Genomic DNA, 26,420 nt, shown 5'->3' on the forward strand with positions numbered 1-26,420 from the left:
CTGGTTTTACCTATGCAGATGCAACTTGCAGAATTGGGAGCCAGATGATGAATAGAAACCTGCCCTGAATATTTAGACAGCTATTCATTTTCTACTGCTCCTCCCTAGTACTTCCCTGGATCCTGTGTAAATATGATGTAGATGTTTACTTAGACTTAGATTTGAAGCTTGAAATGTCAGTAAATCATTCACCCTTTAACAGAAAATGACAGAGTTTACCAAAGTTTGTTTTCATCAGTTGTCAATATTTCATTTTCTGACACTTTCAATTTGCTGAATTGAAGATTAAGTGAAATTAATATCCGTGCAGATACATCATACCCGAAGCAATGAATAGCCTCGTTTCTATAATATATTGGTGCAAATTGAGATCACCAGTAAAATTTTAGAGAATAGTACTTGTCATATGGTAATAATTGGTGTAGTGAAATAAATATTATGGTTGAATGCTTTTCCTAATGCAACAGAGAACTCAGCATCATAAGAGGCAAATAAAATTTGTTTTGCTGCAAATTGAGATTACTTCTTGAAATTCCTGACTTGTGATTCTGTTGAAGAGAATTTTGTAAAGAAATTCCCTTTCAAATGTCCACTGGTTTGGGGTTTGGCTCAGTTCAAATTGAGTACAGTATACTTAAGTTGCCTTAATGCAATTCTTGTGTTCTGAAATGTGGTGTTTCAAGTGAATGGCATGATGTAACTTTCAGTGGTGTCTATCCTGTATAAATATTAGACTGTATTAAATAACTTACTTGTTTTCACATTTGTTTTGTGTAATTAACACTTTTTTCTAAAATTCTATTTTCTAGTATTCCGTCCAATTTCCGCTAAAGCCAAACTCCGTATGAATCCTCGATCTGATTTTGACTTTTCTTCACCAAAAATGGACTTAGATGTAAATTTACAGGATATAGCCATTGAGTTCAATAAACCACAGGTAACATTTCTTTGTGAGATTCAGTTGTTTGATTCAATAAAAATATCAGTGGCTTTATTAGTCTGGAACTTCTTCTGCAGAGTTTTTCAGAAATAAATAGTATAAAAACTTTCTGAAAAAAATGTTCTATTAAAAGGAACCTACTAAATTAAACCTCTTTGAACCCTATAGTGTGCTTGATTTTAAACAATACTGCTTTGGAGACATTTTGGTTTATATTGTGTTAGTCTTGCTGCAAATTATAACATTTTGACTTGGTATATCTTGCATAGTACTTCAGTATTATGGAGCTCCTTGAGTCTATTGATATGATGACCCGAAATCTGCCATACCGGAAGTACAGACCCGATGTTCTTTTGCACAACAATGCCAAGATGTGGTAAAATCTCTTTTAAATACATTTTTATAAATTGTTTACTTGAAATAATTTTCTGATGATAGTTTTCCTCTTTAAATGAGTGTGTTGCATAAATTCCCCACAGAAATTTTTGCTTATCTGAGTTTTACTTTATACATTTTGTAGATCTACTTCTCCTCCTACACTCCCTCTCCTCCTTCCCTCCTAAGTTAGCTTGTGGCATCTTGAAGTGTATCGTGATTTTAACAGTGTATCACACTACAAGTTTTTATCTGTTGCCATTGCAGCTTCCGTGAAACTGGCAATACATTGATTCTTGTCCATTTCAATATACTTTTAACTTACAAGGGAGGAACTGATCTGAATGGATATGTGATGATATAATGGGCATGTACACATCCACAAACCAAAATGAATTCATGCAAACTGCTTTCCTTGAATATGTCAAGGCCAACAGTAAACCCACGGAGACATAACTCACTTTTAGGTAGCTAGGATATGGTTAAAAGGGATTTACTGCGACTGTCATTCTGAGTATACTATCCTGGGTAGATCCACTCTCACTCTCTTCTCCCGATGAGTTTAAGGGTTTTGTGCAACTGTGCTCTGGTTTTTAATACTTTATAGTTTTAAAAAAAAGTGAATCATTGAGAGGCTAGGATACAGTAAATAAAGCATACTTACTCAAAGCTTGCAACTGTTGTCTTGAGCAGCACATTTCTAGAAACTTCTGAATCTGATAGCATTCTGATATCTGTAGTCTGAGGATAAAACTCCAGTGTGGCTTTGGAGGTCATTAGTTGAAGATTACTACTGTTAGCTATAATCTTTTAGCATGGAGGTGAAGATAAAAGTAGCATGCACTTTTTTCAGAAGCTCCCTGTAGGTTTGCAGAAAACACTTGTACTTCAAAGGATTAGGACAAAGCAACCTATTAACCTCCGAGAAAAAAACTGAAACGGTTAAGTGATACCCTTCTGTTGGACCAGAGAATTGGTATTTGACAAGGTGTTACCAGGGCTGCCGAGAGCGGGTTTGGGCCCCGGTGAAAAATTTTTTTCGGGCCCCCCAGCAGGGGCGGACCAGCTAAACAGGGTCGACGAGAGTGGGGGGTGGGGGAAAGCCGGGCCCTGGGCCCCGGTAATTTGTACCGGCTTCCCCGCCCTCCCCTCGTCGGCCCTGGGTGTTACACCCTTGCGCAACTTGGTCCCATCTTTTTTGGAGATGGGTCAGTGTGGAATATAGAAAGAAGTGCTTTTAACTTTTACTGGTATATAACAAACACTTTAATTTGTTTTTGCATTAGGTGGAAATACATTATTAAAAGTATTCTGGAAGTAAATGTTCAACCCAAGCTTAATATGTGGTCATGGGAACACATTCGACACCATAGAAAACAAGTGAAGAACTACAAAGAGATGTATAAAATGAAGATAACATCAAAGAAACCTAGTGAAGAGATTGTAAAATTGTTAGAGGTTAGCAATTTTCAATTTGATATTGAGCACCCGAATTTAAAAGTATCTTGCTAATTTCTTAGCTATAAATGGTCAGACACAGATGGTTAGAAGTTCAGTAGTAAAATTCAGTAAAACTTACTAAAGGTCTGATATTGCAACCTTATTCACATTGACTAGTAATATGCTTTGTAAGTAGCACAGTTGTACTAATTACATTAAGTAAGGAGGGCAGAATGAGTCCTTAAATTAATGAATAGAGTGAAGAAAATTGGTGGTTGTTTTCTTCTGGTCCTTGCCTTCAAAAGTGAGATGCTTGGATTATGTTGAAAGACCTATGTACTACATAACAAAGTATAAGATTATAATAATTAGAGTTTTATATAAGAGCTGCCATACTGAGTCAGAGCAGTAGTCCATTTAGCCCAGTATCCTGTCTCCAGGAATAGTCGATATCAGAGCTCAGGGGAAGTGTACAGAACAGGACAATTTTGGGAAGATCCATGCCTGTCTTCCGGCATTCAGAAGTTTAGAGTCACCTCAAGCATGGGGTTGCATCCCTGACCACGTTGGCTAGTAGCCATTGATGGACCTATTTTCCATTAACTGATCTAGTTTTTTTTTTTAACCTGTTGCACTATACTGTATATATTTATATATCAATAAAATTAAGTAATATATCTTACCTCTTCTCTTCTTTGCCACTCCTGCTAACTGTGTGTTACCTTTGTGTGTTTTATTTGTATAATTTAGATGGTAAGCTCACAGAGAGTTTGCCATCTTCTGTATCTGTAAAGCACCATTCCTGCCAATGGTGTAGTATAAACTATGGAGATGCTTGGTGATGACTGAGTAGTTAGGTTTGCATTCTAAAATTGTAGTGTTAATTCTGTAAGGGTGTGTCAACAGTAGAAACCACTTGGAGGCCACGTTCCCCTTACAATAATCTTATTTTTCCTGTCAGTTATATTCATCCTTTGCTCCTTCACTCCTCTCCAACCTGGGAGCCCTCCACTTGTCAAATGGTTTCATTCCAAAATACCATTTTTGCACAAACCAGTAACATCAGTTTCAAAGTGTTTAGTCCTTTTGAATGGGGATTTGAGTCCTTTTTTTTCTTTCTTTCTTTTTTTTTTTTTTTTTTTTAAACCTTTCTTCATGCCTCATGGTAGTGCGTACCATTTGGCTGCAATCTCCAGTTGAGAGTTCTCTACATCCATTTTTGTTGTTTTGTGAATACTTTTGGCAGGAAGACACTATAAAAATGTACACAGTGACTGTTTTCAGAAGGTAGAATCATTAATAGATGAATTCTCATGTAGGGATCATCAAAAGTATTAGTAGGGGTAGTCAATAGGCTGACCCCGGGCCAAAGCTGGACTGCTAGATGCTTTTGAATGAACCCAAAAATATTTTTCTGTACTTACTATTTTTTTATTATTTTCTCTGAATTCTTGACTATACCTTGTCCAAGAATTTGGACCTTGACAAAAATAATCGACTACCCTGGTATTAATATTTATTATGTTATATAGATTATTAAAAGACTAGACCATTTAGAGGTAAGGTAGAATGGAACTAACCGTTGGAGACGACAGTACAGTATTTATAGTAATCATGTCTTCAGAGGGTAATATGTGGGGTATGCAGAAATAACCAGTATGTTGGACTATTATGTCTTGTGCCCCAGAATAGGAATCTAGATAGGATGCTATCTTCAAATGACAGTGCTGGTAATTAAAAACAGTAAAGATAAAGTTACGCAGGTAGAGCTTATTAAAAATGCTGTGTTCGTGAAATATATTGTAAATAAGGAAAAAAGTGCTTGAATTATTCGGTAATGGAGAATATGCTACTTCGCACAACAGATGGTTTGGGGAAAACAATACAGAAAGTTGGAGCATACTGAATAAAACAATAACAGACTTTGTTAAATATTTGAATCATGTATCATTTTTATTACCTGAGCAGTTACTATTGTATTTTTTTCACCTACTTTCTAGGAATTCGAAAAGACCCTGGATATATTTAACATCACGTTAGCAAGACAACAGGCAGAAGTTGAGGTAAAATTGCTATAATTAAGTTCACTGAAAATAAAGCAATATATAAAATGGGATTTTGGGTTGAGGAGTTCTTAGGCAGATAAATTGTTTGACTCCTGCCTTTTAATTGTAAAGTTTGCTCAGTTGCTCATTGTCTTCCTGTCTTTGACTGATAGTTACATGTGAGTGATTGGGCTGAGTCAGTTGTCAAGCAGCATCGTGAGTGGACAAGAACTTGGCCCAATAATCTTCTTTAAATAAGCTGCAGCAAATTTCTTACTATTTTTAGCACATACGGCTTGTTCTGAATATGTAATGGGTATAGAACTGCATAACTTACCTTTTTCTCAGCTGCAGTACACACTTTATTGTTTTATTCTTTCTTTTCCTTCTGGACAAATGACTGGAACTAAAACCACTATTTCAGGTACAGTACAAAGTTCCTGACATTCTTGATTACTGCTGGCAGATGTTGTCCCAAATATAAGTAGCACAAAATAACCACACATTTGTAATCACATAAGGTCAGATTCTGCCACCTTTACTTGGTTAGTAGTAAATTTTTATTAGATTTATCTTTCCTAGGGCTTTGTAGTGTTTGTTCTTAACATAGTATCTGAGCATCTTTCATAGAAAATAAATTGGAAATAGAATAGTGCGGGGTAGGCAACCTATGGCACGTGCGCCAAAGGCGGCATGTGAGCTGATTTTCAGTGGCACTCCCACTGCCTGGGTCCTGGTCACCGGTCCATGAGCCTCTGCATTTTAATTTAATTTTAAATGAAGCTTCTTAAACATTTTAAAAACCTTATTTACTTTACATACAACAATAGTTTAGTTATATATTATAGACTTATAGAAAGAGAACTTCTAAAAAAGTTAAAATGTATTACTGGCTCGCGAAACCTTAAATTAGAGTGAATAAATGAAGACTCAGCACACCACTTCTGAAAGGTTGCCGACCCCTGGAATAGTGTCTAGTCGACTTCATGGAGTCTTGGCTTTTCTCCCTTAAAACACAACTCAATGAGAGTAAAAGTGGCAAAAACTACCTCATAGTGAGTTGATAGGTAGACCTCATGAGCCTTATTCTACAGTGATGCTTCTGATCGTATGTCTAAAACTAGCTTTTTTTTATCAGTAGAAATTCATAAATATGAACTCTGAATAGACCCTATGAATTTAAACAGCTTTGCTGCCCAATTTATAGATGTGTATTTTTGCTTTAGTTAATCTTTTTGACTACTGTAGCATAAGAGAGCATCTGTATGCTCACTATACAGGTAGAGAATTTATATTATAACCTGCTTAAGGACAGATTTCTGGGGTAGCATTCCCTTTGGTAAATTAAAAAAATTGTTCAAACCTTGGATAAAGAAACAAAATAGAACAAAAGATTTCATATCAGAAAAAATGCTATTGTTTTGAGCTCCTTCATTGTAACATGAGGATCACAGTGAAAAAAATGGTTTCCAGCAGCAGAAGAAAGCCAAACATGGCAGAAAAGCTCAGTCTGTCTGTGCATCCTACTTCACTGTTTTTATGGAGGCAGTGAAGAAAACTATCCCTCAGTAAACTCCCTTGAAAAATCTCTGCTTCAGCTTAGCCTATTGTAGCACATCACCTTACATATCTTGTAACTTCAATACAGTTTAGAAATTAAAGTAGTAGTATGGGAGAAGCTGGTAGCAACCTTTAAGTTTAGGTTGCCTAACACTTTCCATTATAAGAGATTATTGCATCCTTTTTAGAGGTACTCTAATGCCTCAGTTGTTTGCAATAGGTCTTTGAAATTTGTCAGGGAGAAAGCCTTCGAGTTAGAAAAGTGGATTTCTCTGTGACCCGTGAGATTCCATGCATATTTGGCTGCCTTGTAAATCGTTAAATATCTCCTTTTTTCTTTTGTTGCTGCATTGCTGAGGCAGATTTTGACAGTATATCAGAATGAAAATTAGCAAGATCCTTCTAAAGGGGAAATGCCAAAGCAACAGCAGCCCCACATGCTAAAACCTACTGGAACAGCAGGGGTGGGTGGAAAGGAGAGAGCTCGTCTGGGCTCCCTATGTATGGCCACAACACTAGGCCCCACTGCACTAGGTCATAGTGTCCCATTCTTCCCCTCTGGATCTCCACGTGGGACATGAGCCCCATGCCACCAGGATTGGGATGTATAGAGATGTGTTTGGGGGTGTGTGATTTTCCCTGACCACTCCCTGGTTGCAGTACATGATGCTAGCTGGTCATATTGAATTGGGACAACAGTCTTCTGCTGCCAGCTGCTTTAGTATAGTCCTGTAGCTCAAGTAATGGAGGTCTGTCCAACAATGCCAAAGGTTCAGCGTTCAAGCCTTGCTGATGATGCATGATGGAGCAGTTATAATTTTACATGATAGAATTTGTTGGTACCTTTTCTTAACGCCCCCCCCACCCACCCACCCAAAGGTGGATAAAAATATCTGATTTTTGTAATTAAATCAATTTTCTATTTGGTTTAAATTAAGTATGGGGTTTTTTCTTTGAGTGATTGAACATGTCAGTTCCACTGTAGGTGTGTGCCTGCCCCGTCGGGCTGGCTCAAGTGCCCCCTGTTTCCGTGTGCCACTGTGTGCTGGTATAAGAGGGTTTAGTCTCCCCGTCCTTCTCAGTTCCTTCTTTCCACCAGTGACGGTTGTCGGAGCATCTCAGACTTGTTTACTTAAGTGCCTCCCTTACTCATAAATAGTTTCTCAAGTAAGTTAGTGTTAGGTTTTCTTTTTTGCATCCTTTGGGATCATTTTTAATTTTTTTGGTACCAGGCTTGGTACTGGAATGATGTCTCGCTTCCCAGGTTTTAAGTCCTGTGGAACATGTTGAAAGACCATGCTGGTTGGTGATCTTCAACCAGCCTGCCAGAAGTGCGTGGGTGAGGCCAACAGTAGTGACAAATATCACATTTGCAATGGCTTCAAATCCTGCTGGAAAAAGGATAGAGCAGTGAGGCTTATGTGTTTGCTTATGGAAATAGCACTTTGACTCCCAGCCAAGTCATCGCATGGAGAGAGTGCCCAAGTACTTCAGCGTCATTACATAGTGTTCCACCAGATGTATCTTTGGCCCCTCCGTCCTGATCCCTGGTACTGAAGAAGAGACCCAGACCTTTCGTCGTCTCGTTCATCTGTCTTGGTACTGTGGTGAGATAGAGGCACTATCTCTAAGTGTTTGGCAGAGTGAGCTATCCCAGAAGCCTCACCTTCTGAAAGGGGGTTTGCTGTCTCTGGAGCCTGTACCACGTCTGTCAAAGTTATCCCCGATGAGACTTTTGAGGAGCCCAACACTCAGTGCCACTCCCATGTACCCCAGAGGCATATGCAGCTGCAAGAAACTTGCTTAACCTTCGGTACTTGTTTCACCAGAACTGGAAACCATCCAACCAGTTCCTTCTCCCACAGCTCTTGCCTCAGCGCACTGAGAACCCCTGGTACCACTATCTATACCATCTCTCAATCCAGTTTTATTAAGAGGGAAATCTCCCATGACTTTTTTCTGATACTGCCACCCCCTGGTTCAGGATACCTCTCTCCGGTACTGTCTGCATCAGCACCTTCATTATTGGAAACTTCTGGTTCCTTGGCCTTGACCTCAGAAGTGCAGTCCTCTATATCCCACCTGGGACACAGCACTTACCCTCCTTCGTGGTCGTCGGAGCCATGAACAATGCAACAGCCCCAACATTGGTCTTTTCCTAAGGGGTGAGTGTCTGTACAAGGGTGGGTCCTGGGACTCCAGAGGCTGCTCTGGGCTCCATGGGGCATCCCTCCTCCAGCCAGGGCATCCCCTCAGCCGTCTCAGTAGCTGTGGGGAGCACATCAGACATGACGGCACTGGGAACATCATTCCTCGATACCTGATTTGGGTACTTCTGTGTCTGGTACCATGACCAGTCCCAGCCAACCAGGTCTTTTTCAGGTAGCTTCTCCCAGTTGCCACCACCTCAGATGCCGGTTGCATCCTTATCCTCATCAACAGATGAAGCTATTGATTCAGTGGGAGATTTCCTCCAGAAGACCACAGGGCCCACCAAGACCTTCTGAAAAGAGTGGCCTTGGTGCTTGGCATCCATGCAGAAGAGGTACGTGAGAGTTCTCGCAAGTTGATGGACATTGTAGTATCTACTACCCTGGCTAAGGTTGCTCTGTCAGTCGGTGAGGTAGTCATGGAGCTGGTCAAGACTCTTTGGCAGACACTCTCGTCACTGGCTCCCAGAAACAAAACAAACTGAGAAGAGATACTTCATTCCCTGTAAGGGTATGAACAGTTTTACATTCACTCCTCTCTGGGTTCTCTTGTGGTGGCAATGAGTAGGAAAGACAACAAGCCTCCATGCCTAATAGCAAGGACTCAAAAAGATCAGACTTGTTTGGTTAAAGATTCCTCAGGGGACCTGTGGATCAGGATCACAGACCAGCAGGAGCTCTTCAGTCAATATGACTGTTATTCTGGGAGAACATTGCAGAATTAAAGGACAAATTACCAGAGGATTGCAAGCAAGAGTTCTCAGTAATGGTGGAGGAGGGTAAACTGGTCACCAGAACAGCCCTTCAGGGTAGTTTTTGGATAGTGCAGATTTGGTGGCCCAAATAAGAAGGTGTTATGAGAAGGTGTTCATGATTACAGTCATCCGGACTGCCTGTAAAAATCTAACAGATCTATAGGACCTTCCACTTGAAGGTCCTACTGTATTCTCCAAGAAAACTGTTGACCGGCTTCACAACCTTAAAGATTCCAGGGCAACACTCCAATCTCTTGGAATCTAAACTCCAGCAATGAAGAGAGAGCATTTTAATCAGCAACAACCTTTTTAACACCATAAGTTTACTCCCAGTGTCCGAGATCTGCCTAGGGAAAAGGGAAGGAATTATAGAAGATGCTCTCCACCGCCCTCCTCTTCAGTGTCAGTGAGCTCATCCAGTTCAGCTGCTTTTTCCAAGCAGGCATTTAGTTGCTCCTTGGGTATTCACAAAATGCATGGTGCTGGAGTTCATTTTAGAAAATTAGGTATCTGTTAGCGTCTGTAGCTTTCCTGGCTTGAGTACCAGTTGTCAACATTTGTAAAGCAGCAACTTGGTCTTCAGTCCACACCTTTACTTCTCATTATGCTGTTGTCCATTTTCAAGAGATTTAAGCGACTAGGCATATTTGATATTTTTTTCCCAGACTGATCTGAAATAATCAGTTTAATTCACTGACTACGGTTAATCCCTCTTTTTAACAAATCATTCAGTTGTAAATGTAAAACATGTTTCAATAAGAGAAGTTTATTATCCAAAATAGTTAAGGTTATGTTTAATAAAAATAAAGTTTGTTTAAAATTCTGTTTAAATTGCAGTTACCATCCTAAAACAACTTGACACAAATCATGAGCAAAGTTAATTTTCTAATAAATAAGCAATTTATAATTCACCATTTTCTAACATGCTAAAAATGTGCAATTAAGAATCTGACAATATTAAGCTGCATAATTGCTTATTATAAACGTTTATAATTAAAACTAAGGTTTAGTAATGGTTATTTTTAGTAAAAGTCATAGACAGGTCAAGGACAATAAATAAAAATTCACAGCCAGTTACCTGTCCATGACTTTTACTATAAATACTCCTGACTAAACCTTAGCTGATCCTAGGGTGCTGCTGCTCAGGTGGTTCCCGGGGCCAGGTGCCCACAGCCACTCCAGCAGCGGCCGGTGTGGCTGGCCCTGGGGTCGCCCGAGCGGCTGGCTCAGGGGCCCGCTCCAGCAGCGGCTGATGCAGCTGGTCCCGGATCTGCCCGAGCAGCTGGTCCTGGGGTCAGCCACATTGGCCGCTGCAGCTGCAGAAATCATGGAATCCGTGACTGGTTTGCAGCCTTAGTTATAGTGAACCATCCTAGGTAGCGAAAAGATGTACCAAATCTAGAATAAAGGGTCTGTTTAGTTGTAAATCAGTGTGTTTTAGCAGTTATAGCAATCAATGAGAGTACACCTTTCTTTAGGAAAAAAACTGAATTACAAATGGAAAAGTTGATTAATTTTAATTATTTAATTCAAGGTTTTCCACTTGATTTAATTTGTCTGGATTGAAATCAGTCCACTCTTTGGGGAAAAAACTACGAAACTAGGTACAAACTATGTTTAAAAATGTTATTTAGGTAGCAAAGTCAAGCACTTGTAAATTAAGAGATGCTAGCTTTCCAGTTGCCTTAATTTTGCCTCCGTGTATATGAACCTTAATTTTGCCTTAGTGTGAGTGTTGTTTCGCCGAACCTTAATTTTGCCTTAATTTTGAAATATGATGACAATAGTCTTCAAAAACACAATCAAGTACTTTTTTTTTTTTTTTTTTTTTTTGGCAGAGCAACTACCTTATTCAGTGCATAGTTTGGATGGCCAGCGAACCAGAATTGAAGTTGTATGAGCAAGCCTAAATGTGGCCTATTCTGGCTTTGTAGTGCTTGACTTTATATCCTAAATAACTTACATTAAAATTAACATTTTATATGTTGTATAATAAATATATTAAATTGTCATGAATATTTTTTGTAGCTGTGTTTGAGAGAAGAATGTCTGTCTTATGTGGAAATCTTATAATAGAGGCTGTTGGTGACTTGAGAGAGATTAATTTCCTTCCACTCTATCCCTCACTTCAGTGGGTTGCCTTTATGAAAACGGAGAGATATTTAATATCAGGCCTACAGTGTGCTTCAAAAAACTGTAGCAAGTATACAAATACTCCTCGGGTTACACAAGACCCGACTTACACAAATTCACACTTACGGAAAAAGTTCCATAAGCCAAAAATAGGATTTACGAGTTGCGGAAATTTTTGCGTAATGTACGGGTATACGTTTCCGACTTACACAAAATTCGAGTTACGCAAGGCTTTCCGGAACGGAACAATTGCATAAGTCGGGGGGCGTCTGTATAAGCCAATAATAAATGTCACTTTTGTCATGAAGTCATCCTTGTTGTTTTGGGGCATTGGAGCATGACTTGTATTTATATCTTTTACTTGCTGTCTAACTCGTATAGAATTTAACTGTGAACTTTTTTTTAATCACAGGTAACTAAAGCTGGATTAAAGATTTACAGACCAGGGGTAAAACAAGATGATGAAAATTCTGGTGGTTGGTTCAGCTGGATATGGGGTTGGTCAGGAGAAAAAAACGATGAGAAGAAACAAGAAATAAAGGGTGCAAGTATGTCCATTTTATTTTAGTAGTGGAATTAATTTTCTCTGTCCATAAATGGGACTTGATGGAAAAACTGGTCTGAACCAAAGAGTCTTCAGTTTTTTGTAATGTTGTTCCCATTAGATGCCTGAAAATCTTTGTCAAGTATCACGGGGTAGCTGTGTTAGTCTGTATCCACAGAAACAACAAGGAGTCCGGTGGCACCTTAAAGACTAATAGATTTATATGGGCATAAGCTTTCGTGGGTAAAAATGCATCTGAAGAAGTGAGTTTTTTTTACCCACGAAAGCTTATTCCAAATAAATCTGTTAGTCTTTAAGATGCCACCAGACTCCTTGTTGTATTTCTGAAAATCTTTGTTATTAGGCTTTCTTTTACCATTATTGTCAAGGATATTATTGCACATTGAGAAGCCTCTAGATTTCTAATTGTACTTTTATAAATCTTTCCTTTTTTTTTTCTTTGGGATTTTTCTCCCCTCTTCCATTCTTGGAATTTCCATCAGCCTGCTGTACTAAGAATGGGGAATTGGAGAGATGACTCGGATAGAAAACATCAGTTACTGCAAAGTAACTTATTTTATTTTTGTTCACCGTAATTTCCTTCATAATCTGGTCATTTTATATATTTTATTACAGTGCAGCTCACTTAAATGGTTATCTGGTAGATGACCTGCAAAGGCTTTGGGAAGGGGGAAGCTAAGCCAAAAAAACTTTCTTCTTTGAGTGATTTCCCCATGGGTGCTCCACTGTAGGTACAGCTGTGCCTTTGCATCTGGAGTTGGAGATCTTCAATAGCCGTGCCCGTCGGACTGCACATGCACAACTCCCCTCCCCCGCGCTGTGCGTGGATAGTATAAATAGCACTGTGCGGTCTGACCGCCCTTAGTTCCTTCTCTACCACCTGCAGTTTGGAATAGAACAGTTACCAGAGCCCTCTTCGTTATATAGATAGTCTCTTATCTGTTTTTCCCTCTCATAATTTGTTAGCTCCTTCATTTTCTTTTCTTTTCTTTTCTTTTCTTTTCTTTTCTTTTCTTTTCTTTTCTTTCATCCTTAAAAAAAATAATTTGTTTTTGTTTTCCCTAATTCCCATCAGGAAAGCCACTCCCTCACCCTTATGCCTTGCTCTTCCGGGTTTAAGTGGTGAGTGTCATGCGGGGCTGCCTTCTTTATAATGGACAGCCACACATAGTGTATCCATTGCCTGGGAGAGGGACATGTTTCCCAGAAGTGTTCCCACTGTCTGGGCTTAAAGCCAAGAGCAAGGAAAGACAGGGACCTTAAACTCAAACTATTCCTCATGGAAAAGTCGCTGTGAGCAGCGTCGGACCTCGGTTCTTACCCCTTACCGGAGAGACCCTCACGCTCAGCAAGGTCATCTGCCGACCCTCACTCCCTTGCCCGAATAAGGGAAGATCATCCTCTGACGGGGCTGACGTTAAGAGAGCGGTCCCACCCTCAGCTCCTGCAGTGCCACTGCAGGAATGCCAGATCTATGGTGCTAATGGCCTCTGACAAGAGGCACTAAGCTGCTCCTAGACTGATTACTTCAGCCCCTGAGAGTCCCCAGGCGAAACAGCAGCTATTGACACCGCCTCCTGTTGTGAACGACTGAAGCGAGCCCTTTAGCTCCTCAGTGGCTCCGGGTCCATTTCTGGCACTGAGGCACTGTCCGCACCGGCACTGGCAAAACAGCCAGCTCCAGGGAAGCCCTCCACCCCAACGCTGCGCACGGCACCAAAGCTCTCGGCTCCAAGAACGACTCCGGCAGGGTTGCAAACTCCTACTAAAGCTATGGCTCCGAAAAGCTGTCTGGCGCCATCTGCTGACTCTTTTCCATATCACACCTTGCCACCATGCTCAACGTGGGCACTGAGGAGAGATCACCCACAGGAATTCACACAGTTGTCAGACCTCACTATATCTGACACTCTGGATTCTCCATTCCTCAGACAGGTAGTGTTTCAAGTCTCACCCACTTCTCAATCAACACAGTCTTCGAGCTCTCCCACAGGGACAGCACCTCCTTTCCTTAGTGATGTCGAGGAGGACAAGGGTGTATATTAAGACTCTCTTGCCCCATCAGCATCAGGGCAATTGACATCAACTTACCAGCCTTTCCCTGCCGAAGTTCAGGGCACCTAGCCTTTTCAGGGGCCCCTATGGGTGCAACCATATGTTCCCTTCCCCCTAATTGGCCATATTGGGACCCCTGGATCATGTATAGGGCACAATTCAGAAATCCCCCACCGCTGTAAACACAACGGCCTCCATCCATCCCCTCCTCAACAATCTCTTGACCGCCACAACCACAGCCTTCACAAATACCACCACTGGAGGAGGTACTGGAAGGAGAGCAGGATGAGAAGGTATCTCCAGTCCTCCCATTCTTCTTTGAGTGCTTGCTCATGTCCATTCCATTGTAGGTGTGTGTGCTCACCATATGCACCAGTGTCGGAAGTTTTTCCCACAGTGGTATCCGTAGGGGACCGGCTCTGGAGCCCTCTGGATTGACATGCATATGCTCCGGTGTAGGAGGCGCCACCGGCTTCCCCCTCCTTCAGTACCTTCTTACTGCCAGTGACGGTGCTGGAATGTCTCCTTGTTTCACAATCTTTCCTGTCTCTACTGTGTCTAGTGGTGAATTTGTTGTATATAGTTGTTTAAAGTTGTGTAGTTAATAGTTCCCTTAGTGTTAAGTTAGAAATAGTTAGTCCCTTACAGGACTCAGCCTAGGTATGGGGCATGACCTGGTCCCCGGGCTTCAAACCTTGTGATTGTTGCAAAAAACCCACGCCAGTCAATGATCCCCATAGAAGCTGCTTGAAGTGTTTCAGGGAAACCCACGTGAGCAACAAGTGTTGCATTTGAAAGAGTTTCAGACTGCGGACAAAAAGGAGCAGGACGTTCGTCTCCAAGCGCTTCTTGTGGAGTTGGCCCTCGCACCAGCTTTGGAGCCGATGAGGTCAGACTGCGTCAAGCACTGTGGCCTAGGTATGGAGTACACCACTGGCAATGACCAGCGCTGATCTCCATCCACTTCAAGATCCACCCCCCCCCCCCCCCCGTCCATGCTGGAGGCCTTTCATGCTGCTAAGGACATACTGTTCTTTCCAGTGCCATCCATGCTGGCTGGTGAGGTGCCCTGTTCGAGGGGTAAACCTGCCGTGTCATCGTTCCAGTGGTGTCTATCAGTGTGGCAATGCTCCTCGCTGCAGGGGGTGCCCCGTCAGTGCTCGCCTGAACAGCGCCACCAGCCCCTGGATGTGTGTCAGCTTACCATCCAGAGTTCCCAGCGTCGGTCCCTGAACTCTAGGCAGCGTTCCTTGGGCTCTAGGCTTCGATCCAGTGCCTGGCGCAGACCTGCAGAGGCACAGCACTAGTCCCCAGAGCCCCGGTGCCAGGAGCGCCTAAGCTGTTCTCTCCGCTCACATCATCGGTACGGTTCACTGTGGGCACATCACCAGTCTCCGACATGTTGGTCTTCTCGCTCTCTTCCCGATCTATGGAGTGGCACCGCTCTCTAAGCATGAGGCGTCGCTTGCCGGGGTTCCATCGCCAATCCACTGAATGTTGCTGCTGGTCACCGGGCTTGTGGCACCGAGAGCCATCGCCCCCATACAGGTCCTCAGTGGAGGTCCACAGCCAGAGTCCATGGGATCAGGGTAGACAAACAGTTTTGATACCGTCCTGGTCCCCCAGACAAGTTTTTCTCTCTCTCTCTCTCTCTCTCCCCCTGCCCTCAGGCTCAGACAGCGGGGGGAGAAAGAGGCCCACGGGCCAAGGCCACCTACCCAGGGGCATTGGCATTCCTCTCTGGGCTACAAGTGGCAACGTGGCCCCAGGGTCAGTGGCTGGCTCCCTGGCAACTATGGAACCGCTGGGGATTTCCTCACCCATTGCAGGGGCATAGGTCGGTCTCAGAGTCGTCTGAAAGACTGTCAGTTTCCCGCCCACCCCCGACTCGGACACGGAGTCAGAGCAGGCTTCCCAGGGCCAGCCAGCCTTGGCCAAGGCTCCCTTAGCAGATGCAGCGGAGTTGGCAGACCCACCTGTACCTGCCTCCTTCTCATCTTCACTCGATGAGGTGATAGCAGGGCCATCTCACACAGTTCCCCAGGATGATGCAAGGGCCCATCAGGAGCTTTTGAAGAGGGACGCTTCAAACCTGGGTCTGGAAGTCGAACTGACGGAGCCCTCAGACTCCCCGTTCAATGTGCTAAGTGCAGCAGCCCCCTCAAAGGTGGCATTTCCATTGCGCGAGGGAGTGGTGAAAATGACTAAGGCCCTATGGCAGACACCCTCCTCCCTGCGCCCCATCTCCAAGTGGACGGAAAGAAAACACATCATCCACGTAAAGGGGTATGAGTATCTTTATACCCACCCTACCCTAAGCTCACTTGTTATGTCGGCAGCCAATGAGCGTGATAGCCTGGGCCAACTGGGATTGATGCCTAAGAACAAGGAGGCAAAGAGGCTCAATCTCTTTGGTAGAAAAATTTATTCTATGTCTAGCCTCTAACTGAGAGCGGCCAATCATCAGACCTTACTTGGTCGTTATGATTTTAATATCCGGCAGTCCATGTCCAAGTTCATGGATTTGCTGCCAGAGTGAGTCCAGGAAGGAATTCCTGGCTATCCTCGATGAGGGCAGCCCTCCAAGTGGCCTCAGATGCGGCAGACTCTGCGGCCCAGACCATGACTTCGGGCATTTCTACGAGGCAGCTGTCCAGGTTGCAGTCGTCAGCCCTATTGATGAAGGTTCAACAATCCATCCAGGACCTCCCCGTTCGATGGCCTGGAACTGTTTTGAGAGCAAAAAGTAAATTACATGGCATGAAAGATTCTAGGGCTACCTTGCATTTCCTAGGCCTATACACGTTGGGGCTAGCGAGGAAGCGGTTTAAACCGCAACAGCCCCACCTTGGTCAGAGCCCTTCTGCAAAAAGGGCAAGGGCTATAAGTGCCGGCAAGGCCATCAACTGGCACCCTTAGTTCACTCGAGCTCCACTCATAATCAACGGGTAACAAGCGGGCATTTTGAGGGTGCTCTCGAGAGTGACCTTCCAGCCTGTATCCTGCTCACCTGTTATTTTCCAACCATTTGTCCTCCTTTCTCCCTGCCTGGGTCTCTCTAACATCAGACCAGTGGGTCCCCAGCACAGTAGCAGGGGGATATACCCTCCAGTTTATTTCTACTCCCCCCCCACCCATCCCTCTTCAGGGACCCTTCTCATGAACATCTGCTTGCTCAGGAATGCAGAGCCTTTCATATATTGATATTTCATGGACACAGACAGTTCCTATATTTCATAGTTTGGACTGTCCACTGCCAATTCACAGTGCTGCCTTTTGGCTTAGCAATGGTGCCAAGGGCGTTTATGAAATGCAGGTTGGTGGTAGCGGCCTATCTCAGATGTTGGGGTACCCAGATTTACCTGTACCTCGACGACTAGCTCATCACGGGCTGCTCCAGGGTCCAGGTCCAGTGCAGCATAGAGATGTTGCAAGCCACTTATCAAGCTCTGGGCCTGTTGATAAACAACAAAAATCAGTGTTGATCCCGGTCCAATGGATAGAGTTTATCGGAGCGGTACTTGACTCTATGCTAGCCAGAGCTTTCCTGCCAGAGGCCAGGTTCAGGGCAATGTCAGATCTGATTGCCAGTGTCACTGCCCATCCACTCATCACGGCCCGGGTCTGTCTCAGACTAGTGGGGCACATGGCAGCATGCACATACGTTGTCTGACATGCTAGACCCAGGCTGCGTCCCCTCCAGATGTGGCTAGTGTCGGTCTACTCCCGGCCAGACATCACCTACACAAGGTCATCACGATCCCTTTGCAGGTACTTACGTCTCTGCAGTTGTGGTCCAACTTGATTCTGGTGTTGGAAGGTGTGCCGTTCACGAGCCCGTGACCCATGGTCTCCCTGATTTTGGGTGCATCTGACCTCAGTTGGGGAGCGCATCTTGCTACACTGCGGACTCAAGGGCTATCATCTTGAAATGAGCTCGCATTGCGTATAAACGTCAGGGAGCTCAGAGCCATCCTTCTGGCTTGTGGTGTTTTCCTTCCCCAACTATCTGACCAGGTGGTGCAAGTGTTGACGGACAACATGGCCTCTATGTTCTATGTCAACAGGCAGAGGGGAGCTCGATTGTCAGCGCTGTACCAGAAGGTCCTCTGTCTGTGGGACTTCTGCATCCAGCATGTAATCCACCTGGAAGCCTCGCACCCCCCCGGCATCCAGAACAAGCTGTCGAATCATCTCAGAAGGTCCTTCTTCTCTCACCACGAGTGGTCCCTTCAGTCGGAAGTTCTCAGAATGCTCTTCCAGAAGTGGGGAGCCCCCCAAGTGGACCTGTTCTCCACCAGGCAGAACAGAAAGTGTCATAAGTTTTGTTCTCTCCAAGGCCTCGGCAGAGGCTCACTATCCGATGCCTTTCTCCTGTCTTGGTCAGGGGACCTGATGTATGCCTTCCCGCCAGTTCCGCTCATCAGCAAAGCCCTCTAAAAAATCAAGAGGGGACAAGGCATGGGTCATTATGATCATCCCAGCATGGTCTTGCCAACATTGGTTAGGCATGCTTATGGATCTGGCTGTTGCAGCCACGTGGCCACTTCCCAGCCACCTGGACCTACTCTCACAGGATTACGGTCGACTCCTGCACCCGAGCCTCGCATTTCTCCACCTCACAGCCTGGATGCTGCGTGGCTGAATCCAGAGGAACAATCCTGCTCTAGTCAGGTACAGCAGGTTCTCTTGGAGAGCAGAAAGTCTTCCACCAGAGCAACTTATCTGGCAAAGTGGAAGCGTTTCTCTGCTGGGCGTAGGAGCGGAATATCTCCCTGACCCAGTCATCTCTGCAGTCCGTCCTGGATTACTTGCTTCACGTAAAGCACCAGGGTCTCGCCTTCTCTTCAACCAACGTGCGCCTGGCAGCCATATTGGCCTTCCGTCCTCGCAGCCAGGGTAGATCGGTGTTCTCGCATGAGATGTCGATCAGGTTCCTGAAAGCCTTGAAAGACTCTTTCCACTGGTCCGGGACCCGGTTCCCTAATGGGACCTCAACCTGGTCTTCTCCAGGCTCATGGGTCCGCCCTTTGAGTGTATGGCTTCTTGTTCCCTTTCCCATTTGTCGTGGAAGGTTGCATTTCTTGTAGCTATTACCCCAGGAAGATGTGTCTCCGAAATCAAAGCCCTCATTTCGGAGCCCCCCATACATGGTATTTTACAAGGAAAGGGTCCAACTGCAGCCCCATCTGGACTTTCTGCCAAAGGTGGTGTTGCACTTCCACGGCAACCAGGATATCTTCCTCCCAGTGTTTTGTCTAAAGCTTCACACGACCAATGAGGAGAGGCAGCTGCGCACCAAGCCCTTCCGCAGATCGACCCAGCTCTTTATTGCGATAGCTGACAGGATGAAGGGCCTTCTGGTGTCCTTTCAGAGGACTAGAGTTTAAGTAGAATTTTTCCATCAAATAGAGATCTAGTCCCTATGTTGGGATTTGAATCTAGTTTTCTCAGGATTAAGGGTCCACCATTGGAGCCCATGGCCACTTGCTCTCTCATTCATCTCATTATTGAGGTGGCTTTACTGATGGCAATAACAGTTGTCAGGAGAGGGTGAATTATACAATCATAGATGGCAGAACCACCTCATACAATCTTTCATAAGGATAAAGTTTCAATGAATCCAACCCTAAATTACTTCCATAGGTGATTTCAGAATTTCACTTAGGGCATGTCTTCACTACCCGCTGGATCGGCGGGTAGCGATCGATCTATTTTATCGTGTCTAGTGTAGACGCGATAAAATTGATCCCCGATCGCTCTGCCGTCGACTCTGGAACTCCACCGCAGCCAGAGGTGGAAGCGGAGTTGACAGGGGAGCAGCAGCGGTCGACTTGCCGCCGTCCTCACAGCCAGGTAAGTCGACCTAAAATACGCAACTTCAGCTACGCAAATAGCATAGCTGAAGTTGCGTATCTTAGGTCGACCCTCCCCCGCCCCCACCGTAGTGTAGACCTAGCTTTAGTTATTAACTTGTGAGTGTTGTTTTGCCAAACCACGTGCAGGTTAAGGAGAAAACTACATACTTTTGATTAGTGTTTCTCAAGGAGCAGTCTGTGAACCGGCGCTGTTCCCTGTGATCTCCCTGACACAGTTTAGAAAGGCAGTAAGCTGCTCCCTGGTATCAAAAACCTTGAGAAACACGGCCTTAAAGGTACACAAAGCTCTTTAATTTTGTCTTGAGAGAACTAGGCACTTCAGAATATCTATTGTTTATAAAAAGAGAGTCAATGATTATGCGGTCTTAGCACATAGGAATTCCAGTTTGATCTCCTTGTGTATCAGACTTTATCAGCTGAATGAAAAGACTCCATCTGATGAAATAATGGATAATTTCACAAGAACTCAGTCCATTTTGGTGGACTTTCTCAGGAACGTATCTATTCAGACCATTTATAAAGCAACATCCATCCATGTGTTCACTCAGCACTATGTGATGGTACAAACTTCCAGAGATGATGCCAAGATGGGCAGAAGTGTGCTATGATTGCTATTCATTTAGACACCTGGTACCCACCCTTTCCAAGGTCACTGCTTGGAGGTTGCCAGCAGTGGAATATATATACGGACAATCACTCGAAGAAAAAACCTGTTACTGACCTGTACAGGAACTGGTGTTCTTTGAGATGTGTTGTCCGTATACGTGTTCCACGATCCACCATGCACCCCTGCTGCTCAGAATCTTAAACATTGGGTTCTGTTGGTGGCTAAGAAATGAGTGAAGTTGGGGAGCTCCCTGACTTCGTGTCCTGGATGTGAAGGTCACATGTGTTACACCAACGTACTGCTAGCTAGAAAAGTCTCAAGCTCAAGTGCACTGGGTGCCCGCTCACAAATAATGGAATGTGTATTTGGACAATAAATCTTAAGAACACCTGTTATTATAGTTATAATAACTATTTTTAATACAGTGTGTTAATACTTTGGGTGAAGTATCTGCACACTGTCTGCTTATAATTTCTCTGCCAGGTATGCAAAGATTTTCCCAGATATCCTCTGGCCAATCCTGTTACCCGGACATTCCTGTTCCCTCACTTGAAGCCTTGTTTCCTGTCCTACCACACACTCTGGTCCATGAACTTAGTAAGTCATTGACTCCCCAGTCAGCTGCACTCTCAGGCTTCATTTTCTAGCCAGCCTCTCAATCCCTGGTTCCCTCCAGGCACTCTCCCTCCGCTTAGGCCTTCAGAGAGGGAGCTGTTCTGTTGCAACTTAAGTTCTGACAGATACCAATGATGCTGCATATCAGAGCTCAGAATTCTTCCCTCCCAGTCAACTTTATCCCAGTTCTATCTCCCCCAGTTCTTGGCAATTCTGGGATGCAGTTAAACACTCAAGCACTTAAAACTGTAATACTAATTGCTTAGTAATGAAACTTTGCTTGTTAGGTCACTTTAAAACTTGCTAGACGAGTAACTTGTGGAGATCTTATTAATAACTATAACAATTCATTAAAAACATTTGTGAAAACTTCCAGATGTTCAAGTATATAAAGATCCATTACACATGTGAAATATTGACTTCTTAAATATTTTCTGTAGTGAGAAGGCAGTGGCTGAAGAATTTTGAATCTGTTGTAAAATCTAAACCAGGTATTTTTGGATTCAATACCACATGAAAGTTTATTTTCTAGCTTCTAAATTCTTCTCCTAACAAGTTTTAGTCAAACATTTTCAGACAGGTCGCTTTATCCAATCCAGTATTGAGCAGTGGCATTAGAAAATGATTTTCAAATCTCAATGTGAAACCTTAACTATGAAGCCACTATGCTGCCTCCATGATTAACTCTTCCATTTTTATAGTCATCAGTACTTTCTTTGACTTGAGGGAGGTTGTCTTCACAATGTCTTACAATAGGTTCTGCACAATAGACAGGTGTTGCCACTATTCTTTTTTCCCCGCCTTATGAGGATAGGTTGGAACCAGTTCTGAGTCCACAAACCTACTTTATACTTTAAATCCTGATTCTGCAAACGTGCGTTGATTAGCACTTCATTTATCTGGGACTACTTGCAAGAGCAAGTTCTAAAAAGGCTTGCAGAATCTGATTCCTAGAGAGAGTATTCTTGAGAAATACAGAATAATCTTTCACCCACAATAACAGAGCACCCTACCTGTATTGCCTCCTGGATCACTAAGGACTACAAATCCCAAGAAGGGGAATAGAGTTCTGTGTGGTGTTACAAAACATTTTGTTACACATTTTCATGACCATAAGTATTTAAAAAACAGCCTATTTTTTTGTGAATCACTTCGTTTTCAAGCTCAATAACTAAGTAATCTCCTGTATGTGGGGGTGTCCAATTAACTTTTGTTAATTGGAGAGACATGCATATAGCTCTGCATGTCAGGGGTAGAATAGACCTTAGTGACTAGTTCAGAAGAAACCATAAAAGGTCTTTGTCAAAGGTTGTGACTTCTGGAAATCTCTTGCATAAAAGTATTTTGTAGTTGGAGGTACACTGGAACCCCGCTATAACGTGTCCCGTGATAACGTGAATTCGTTTATAACGCGGGGCGAGTCTGACCCCGGCGGCTGCAACAGGCACGGGGCTAGTCTGGCAGGCACGGGGCGTTTGGGATCCATGCCCCAGCGGCTGCAGCAGGAGCGACTCTCCCTGCAGCCCCGGCCCGCCCCTGGGGTTCTCACCTCTGTCCCTGGCAGGGCCGGCTCCAGCGGACCTTCCCTCCACGGAACGATGTAGGGGGCTGCAGCACGGAGGAGGGAAGCGCCCTGCTGGGAGTGGGCTGCAGAGTGGTGCGGAGCCCTCCTGGTAGTCGGCGCAGTAGGCCGGCAGCGGTAGTCTTCAGGGACCCCACTCCCCTGGCCAGAGCGTGGCAAGCCCCGCGACCCCACTCTCCTGGCGGGACCTCTGGCTGGAGCGCGGCCAGCCCCGCGGCTCCCCCTCCCCCAGCCGGCAATCCCAAGTGCTGGCCCTGGCAGCAGGAGGGGCCGAGTGGCCAGCGCCCCAGCTGAAGGAAGCCCTGGCCGCCCCCCTTCTCTCTCTCTCTCCCCCCCCCCCCCCCCGCTAGCCAGGGCGCGGAAGCTGAACACAAGTACAGTGGAACCCCGCTATAACGCGACCCCGCATTTACCGCGATTGAATTTTTTGGACCCCAATGATTGCATTATAGCGGGGTTCCACTGTATATAATGTACAAAGACAACTGCATTTTTTTTTTTTTTAGGAAATGCATACTGCAAATATGATGAATGTTTTTATAATGTGGCAGGTCTTGAAGAATTGATGACACTGGAAGAAAAGGCTAAACTCTATGCAGCAATTGGGTATAGTGAAACAGCTGTTGATCCAACGTTGCCAAAAACAGTAAGTAAGATTTGGCTATCTTATTTGATCAGCAAACATTTTAATATATACCATATATAAATATAATTAGCAGTTTTGCACTGAAAAACAATACACACAATCTGGAATCATTTATACATTTCTTTGATCTCTTAAATGTCTGTTTTCATTTCTCCTCCCTCTTCTCTTATTTGTTTGAACTATTGTGTGGATTTTTTGTTAACTTACTTTCTGCTGCGATTTGCTCAAAAAGTTTCTTCTTTAACTGGATATTATCAAGTGACATTGGGATCTTGAGGATGATGATATTTTGAAGAATTCAAATCTTATTCTCAGGTTTTTTTTGGAGCTCATCTTCAGAAAGTTTTAATGTATTTTTAAAGTGTCAAGCTAGAATAAAATCACAGTATTTGCGTATTTAAACAATGAAATACTTTACTTATTCCTTTGAAAAAAGAGCTTGCATATTTGTGTTCATTAAAATTTAGAAATTATTCAAAATAGGGTATATTAATAACAGCCAGTGTTCATGCTTTTTAGTAGTTGGGTAAAGTTTTAATTTTTTTTTGGAAGGCCTTTGTGTATTCCCACTTGTGAAATATGGTGCCCCTGGTGACAAGCTGTGGAACTGCCTTGAAAAAGCAGCGTCTGTTGGATGATACATGAGAGATCTTGTGTGAGCGTTGATGTCATTCCTCTACTTTACATAAGGGCATACCTCCCCATCCCCTAGCTCATATTCTTTTCCCACCACTGCAGAGAGCACCCACAACTTGACACTTTGTCCTTAGGCTAGGTTTTTGCATAGTCTCTCTTATTTGCTAGTAGTGAGTTTGTATAGAATAGGATAATTTTATAAACTTAACTTGCCTTTGTTCCCTAATAGGCACTATCTTGGGCACCCTAAAGGAGTCCTGACCCAAGACTTGTGACTCTGACTCATGCCCTTCCTGACTTCTGAAAGAAAGTCATGAAGAGCTGAAGTCACTTCTGAACAAAATAGCCAATGCCTCATTCATAGAAGGAATCTTTTCTTCCTTCAAATATGCAATAGTCTGCCCAACACTGAAACAACCTTCCTTGGATACTTCAGTTCTAGCAACCATCATTCACTGTTCTAGCAACCTACCCATTCCTGAGCAAGCTCATACAGAAACTATCAAAAGGCCAACTACAAGCTCATCTAATCGAAGATAACATTCTTGAACTGGCACAATCTGGATTCAGGCCCCTTCAGAATGGAAACTGCTTTAGTGACACTGATGGATGATTTTTGCTGTCAGTGAATAGAGGATATACATCCTTTCTCATCCTCCTGGATGTCTCTGCAGCATTCGACACTGCGGAGGTCCATGAGTAAGGCCCTGAGAAAATCAATTTTTTTTAAATTCATGGCTGTATCATGGGTAATGTGCAGAATGTGCATGGTCAGCAAATGTCTTCCACCATCTGCTGAACTACTGCAATTTTTCCAACAGCAGGGAGCCAGAAACAGGCATCCATGCATGCTGGTTTCGTGCTTGCTATGGCTCAGAGCATGCGTGCGTGGCAGCATCATAATGTCAGAGCAGCAGTTTGGGTGGGGGACTAGGTGGCTGGTTTTATGCCAGGCCAGTAGCCAGTGCTACAGCCTCTTGGAACACCTGCAATGTGAGCCCTGCTTCTACCTCCCTGCTGTTCATATTCCAAATGGTGGCAGCACTGGCTATTGTGCCTCAAATGAAAACAGACATTGAGTCCCGCTCTGAACTGCAGCTCCCAACATGAGGCACACTGAGCACGAGACCACTGCGTGAGAATGCCCAATTCTGCCTTCCTGCTGTTGGTAAAATCATGGTGTTGGGCTAACTTTGTGATTTTTATGCAGTCCATGAAGTTGAAGATCTAGCCTTAGTTATTCATTTCTTCACCACCTCTTGAATGTACTATAGCAATGCAATATACGTTGGCACGAAACATTCATCACTTAAAGTCCGGTACAAAGTGCTGCACCGCATCTCTTCAGAGCACAGGCTACTGTGAGCCCATCATACCTGTTCTTCTTCGAGTGCTCGTTCACGTCCATTCCACATTAGGCGTGCGTGCACTGTGTGCACGGACATTGGAAACTTTTCCCCTTAGCGGCTCCCATCGGGTCGGCAGGGGAGCCCGCCAGAGTGGCACCTCCGTGCCGGTGCATATATATCCCTGCCGACCTGACCCTCCCCTTCAGTTCCTTCTTACCATCTGTGGCAGCATTGGAACAACTCTTCTCTCGCTTGCTAGTGATCCCTTAGCACAGTTGTAACAGTTATCTGTAGTTAATAGTTATCAGTAGTTAGCACTTCTTAATAGTAGATAGTTAAGCTACCTTTGTTTTAGGTTTCTGGAAGTTGTTTCCAGCACCAGCCCTGGGCTGCGGGGCATGCCGCAGGCCGAAGGGTTTAAGGCTTGTGTCACAAGCCTATGCCGATCAGTGATCCCCATGACTCGTGTCTCCGTTGTTTGGGGGAAGCGCACCAGACTGAGCGTTGCAAGATCAGTAAGGCCTTTAAGCCAAGAACTAAGAGAGAGACTTTTGCCTCAAGCAGTTGCTCATGGAGGCCGCGCTACAACCGGCGGCCTCAGACCAGCCGGCTTTGGTGCCGGCGTCCTCGGTGTGGAGTGCCCCGGCATGAATCCATGATCCAGTACCGGTGGGACACCACAAGCATGTGGCACTGAAACAACAGGACAAGCCCAGGCACCGCTCGACCTCTCCAGTACAGTTGAAGGGGCAGCTGAAAGGCAATAGAGGGCGCCACCCAAGGAACCGAGCACTCAAAAGGGCAGTGCGGCCCGAAGACGTGCACCAGCATTGGTGGCTCTGGAACAGCAGGCCCCATCGAGCCCCGGGCTAAGTGGGTCGAGCGCAGAAGAAGGGCTGGAGGACATCCTAGAACAGCCCTCCACACCAGACACCTTTGAGGTGGCAAAAGACCTCATCGAGCTGTCGGCGGCAAGCCCCCGCCCTGGCAAGGAGTAGCCTCTGGCACCATCACCAAGGGTGCCGTCC

At 44.3% G+C, this 26,420-nt stretch overlaps 1 protein-coding gene across 13 annotated transcripts in view; it reads left to right on the forward strand.

Annotated features, from left to right (window-relative positions):
• The window catches only part of VPS13A (vacuolar protein sorting 13 homolog A), a 293,421-nt gene that overhangs the window by 58,264 nt on the left and 208,737 nt on the right, over window positions 1-26,420 (forward strand). For 11 of the 13 annotated variants that reach the window (XR_010588882.1, XR_010588883.1, XM_042850566.2 and 8 more), the window contains 6 exons: window positions 810-937; window positions 1,210-1,316; window positions 2,602-2,773; window positions 4,756-4,818; window positions 11,871-12,006; window positions 23,313-23,407. Coding sequence is in view for 11 of the 13 variants with exons in the window: in XM_042850566.2 (XP_042706500.2) it covers window positions 810-937; window positions 1,210-1,316; window positions 2,602-2,773; window positions 4,756-4,818; window positions 11,871-12,006; window positions 23,313-23,407 (701 nt within the window). In the remaining 2 variants the exon portion in view is untranslated. Of the gene's footprint in view, window positions 1-809; window positions 938-1,209; window positions 1,317-2,601; window positions 2,774-4,755; window positions 4,819-11,870; window positions 12,007-23,312; window positions 23,408-26,420 lie in introns of those variants that run through there. The other 2 variants (XM_065550523.1, XM_065550527.1) reach the window with 2 other exon arrangements.

The sequence above is a fragment of the Chrysemys picta genome, chromosome 6 (assembly GCF_011386835.1).
Source record: "Chrysemys picta bellii isolate R12L10 chromosome 6, ASM1138683v2, whole genome shotgun sequence".
Taxonomy (NCBI): domain Eukaryota; kingdom Metazoa; phylum Chordata; order Testudines; family Emydidae; genus Chrysemys; species Chrysemys picta.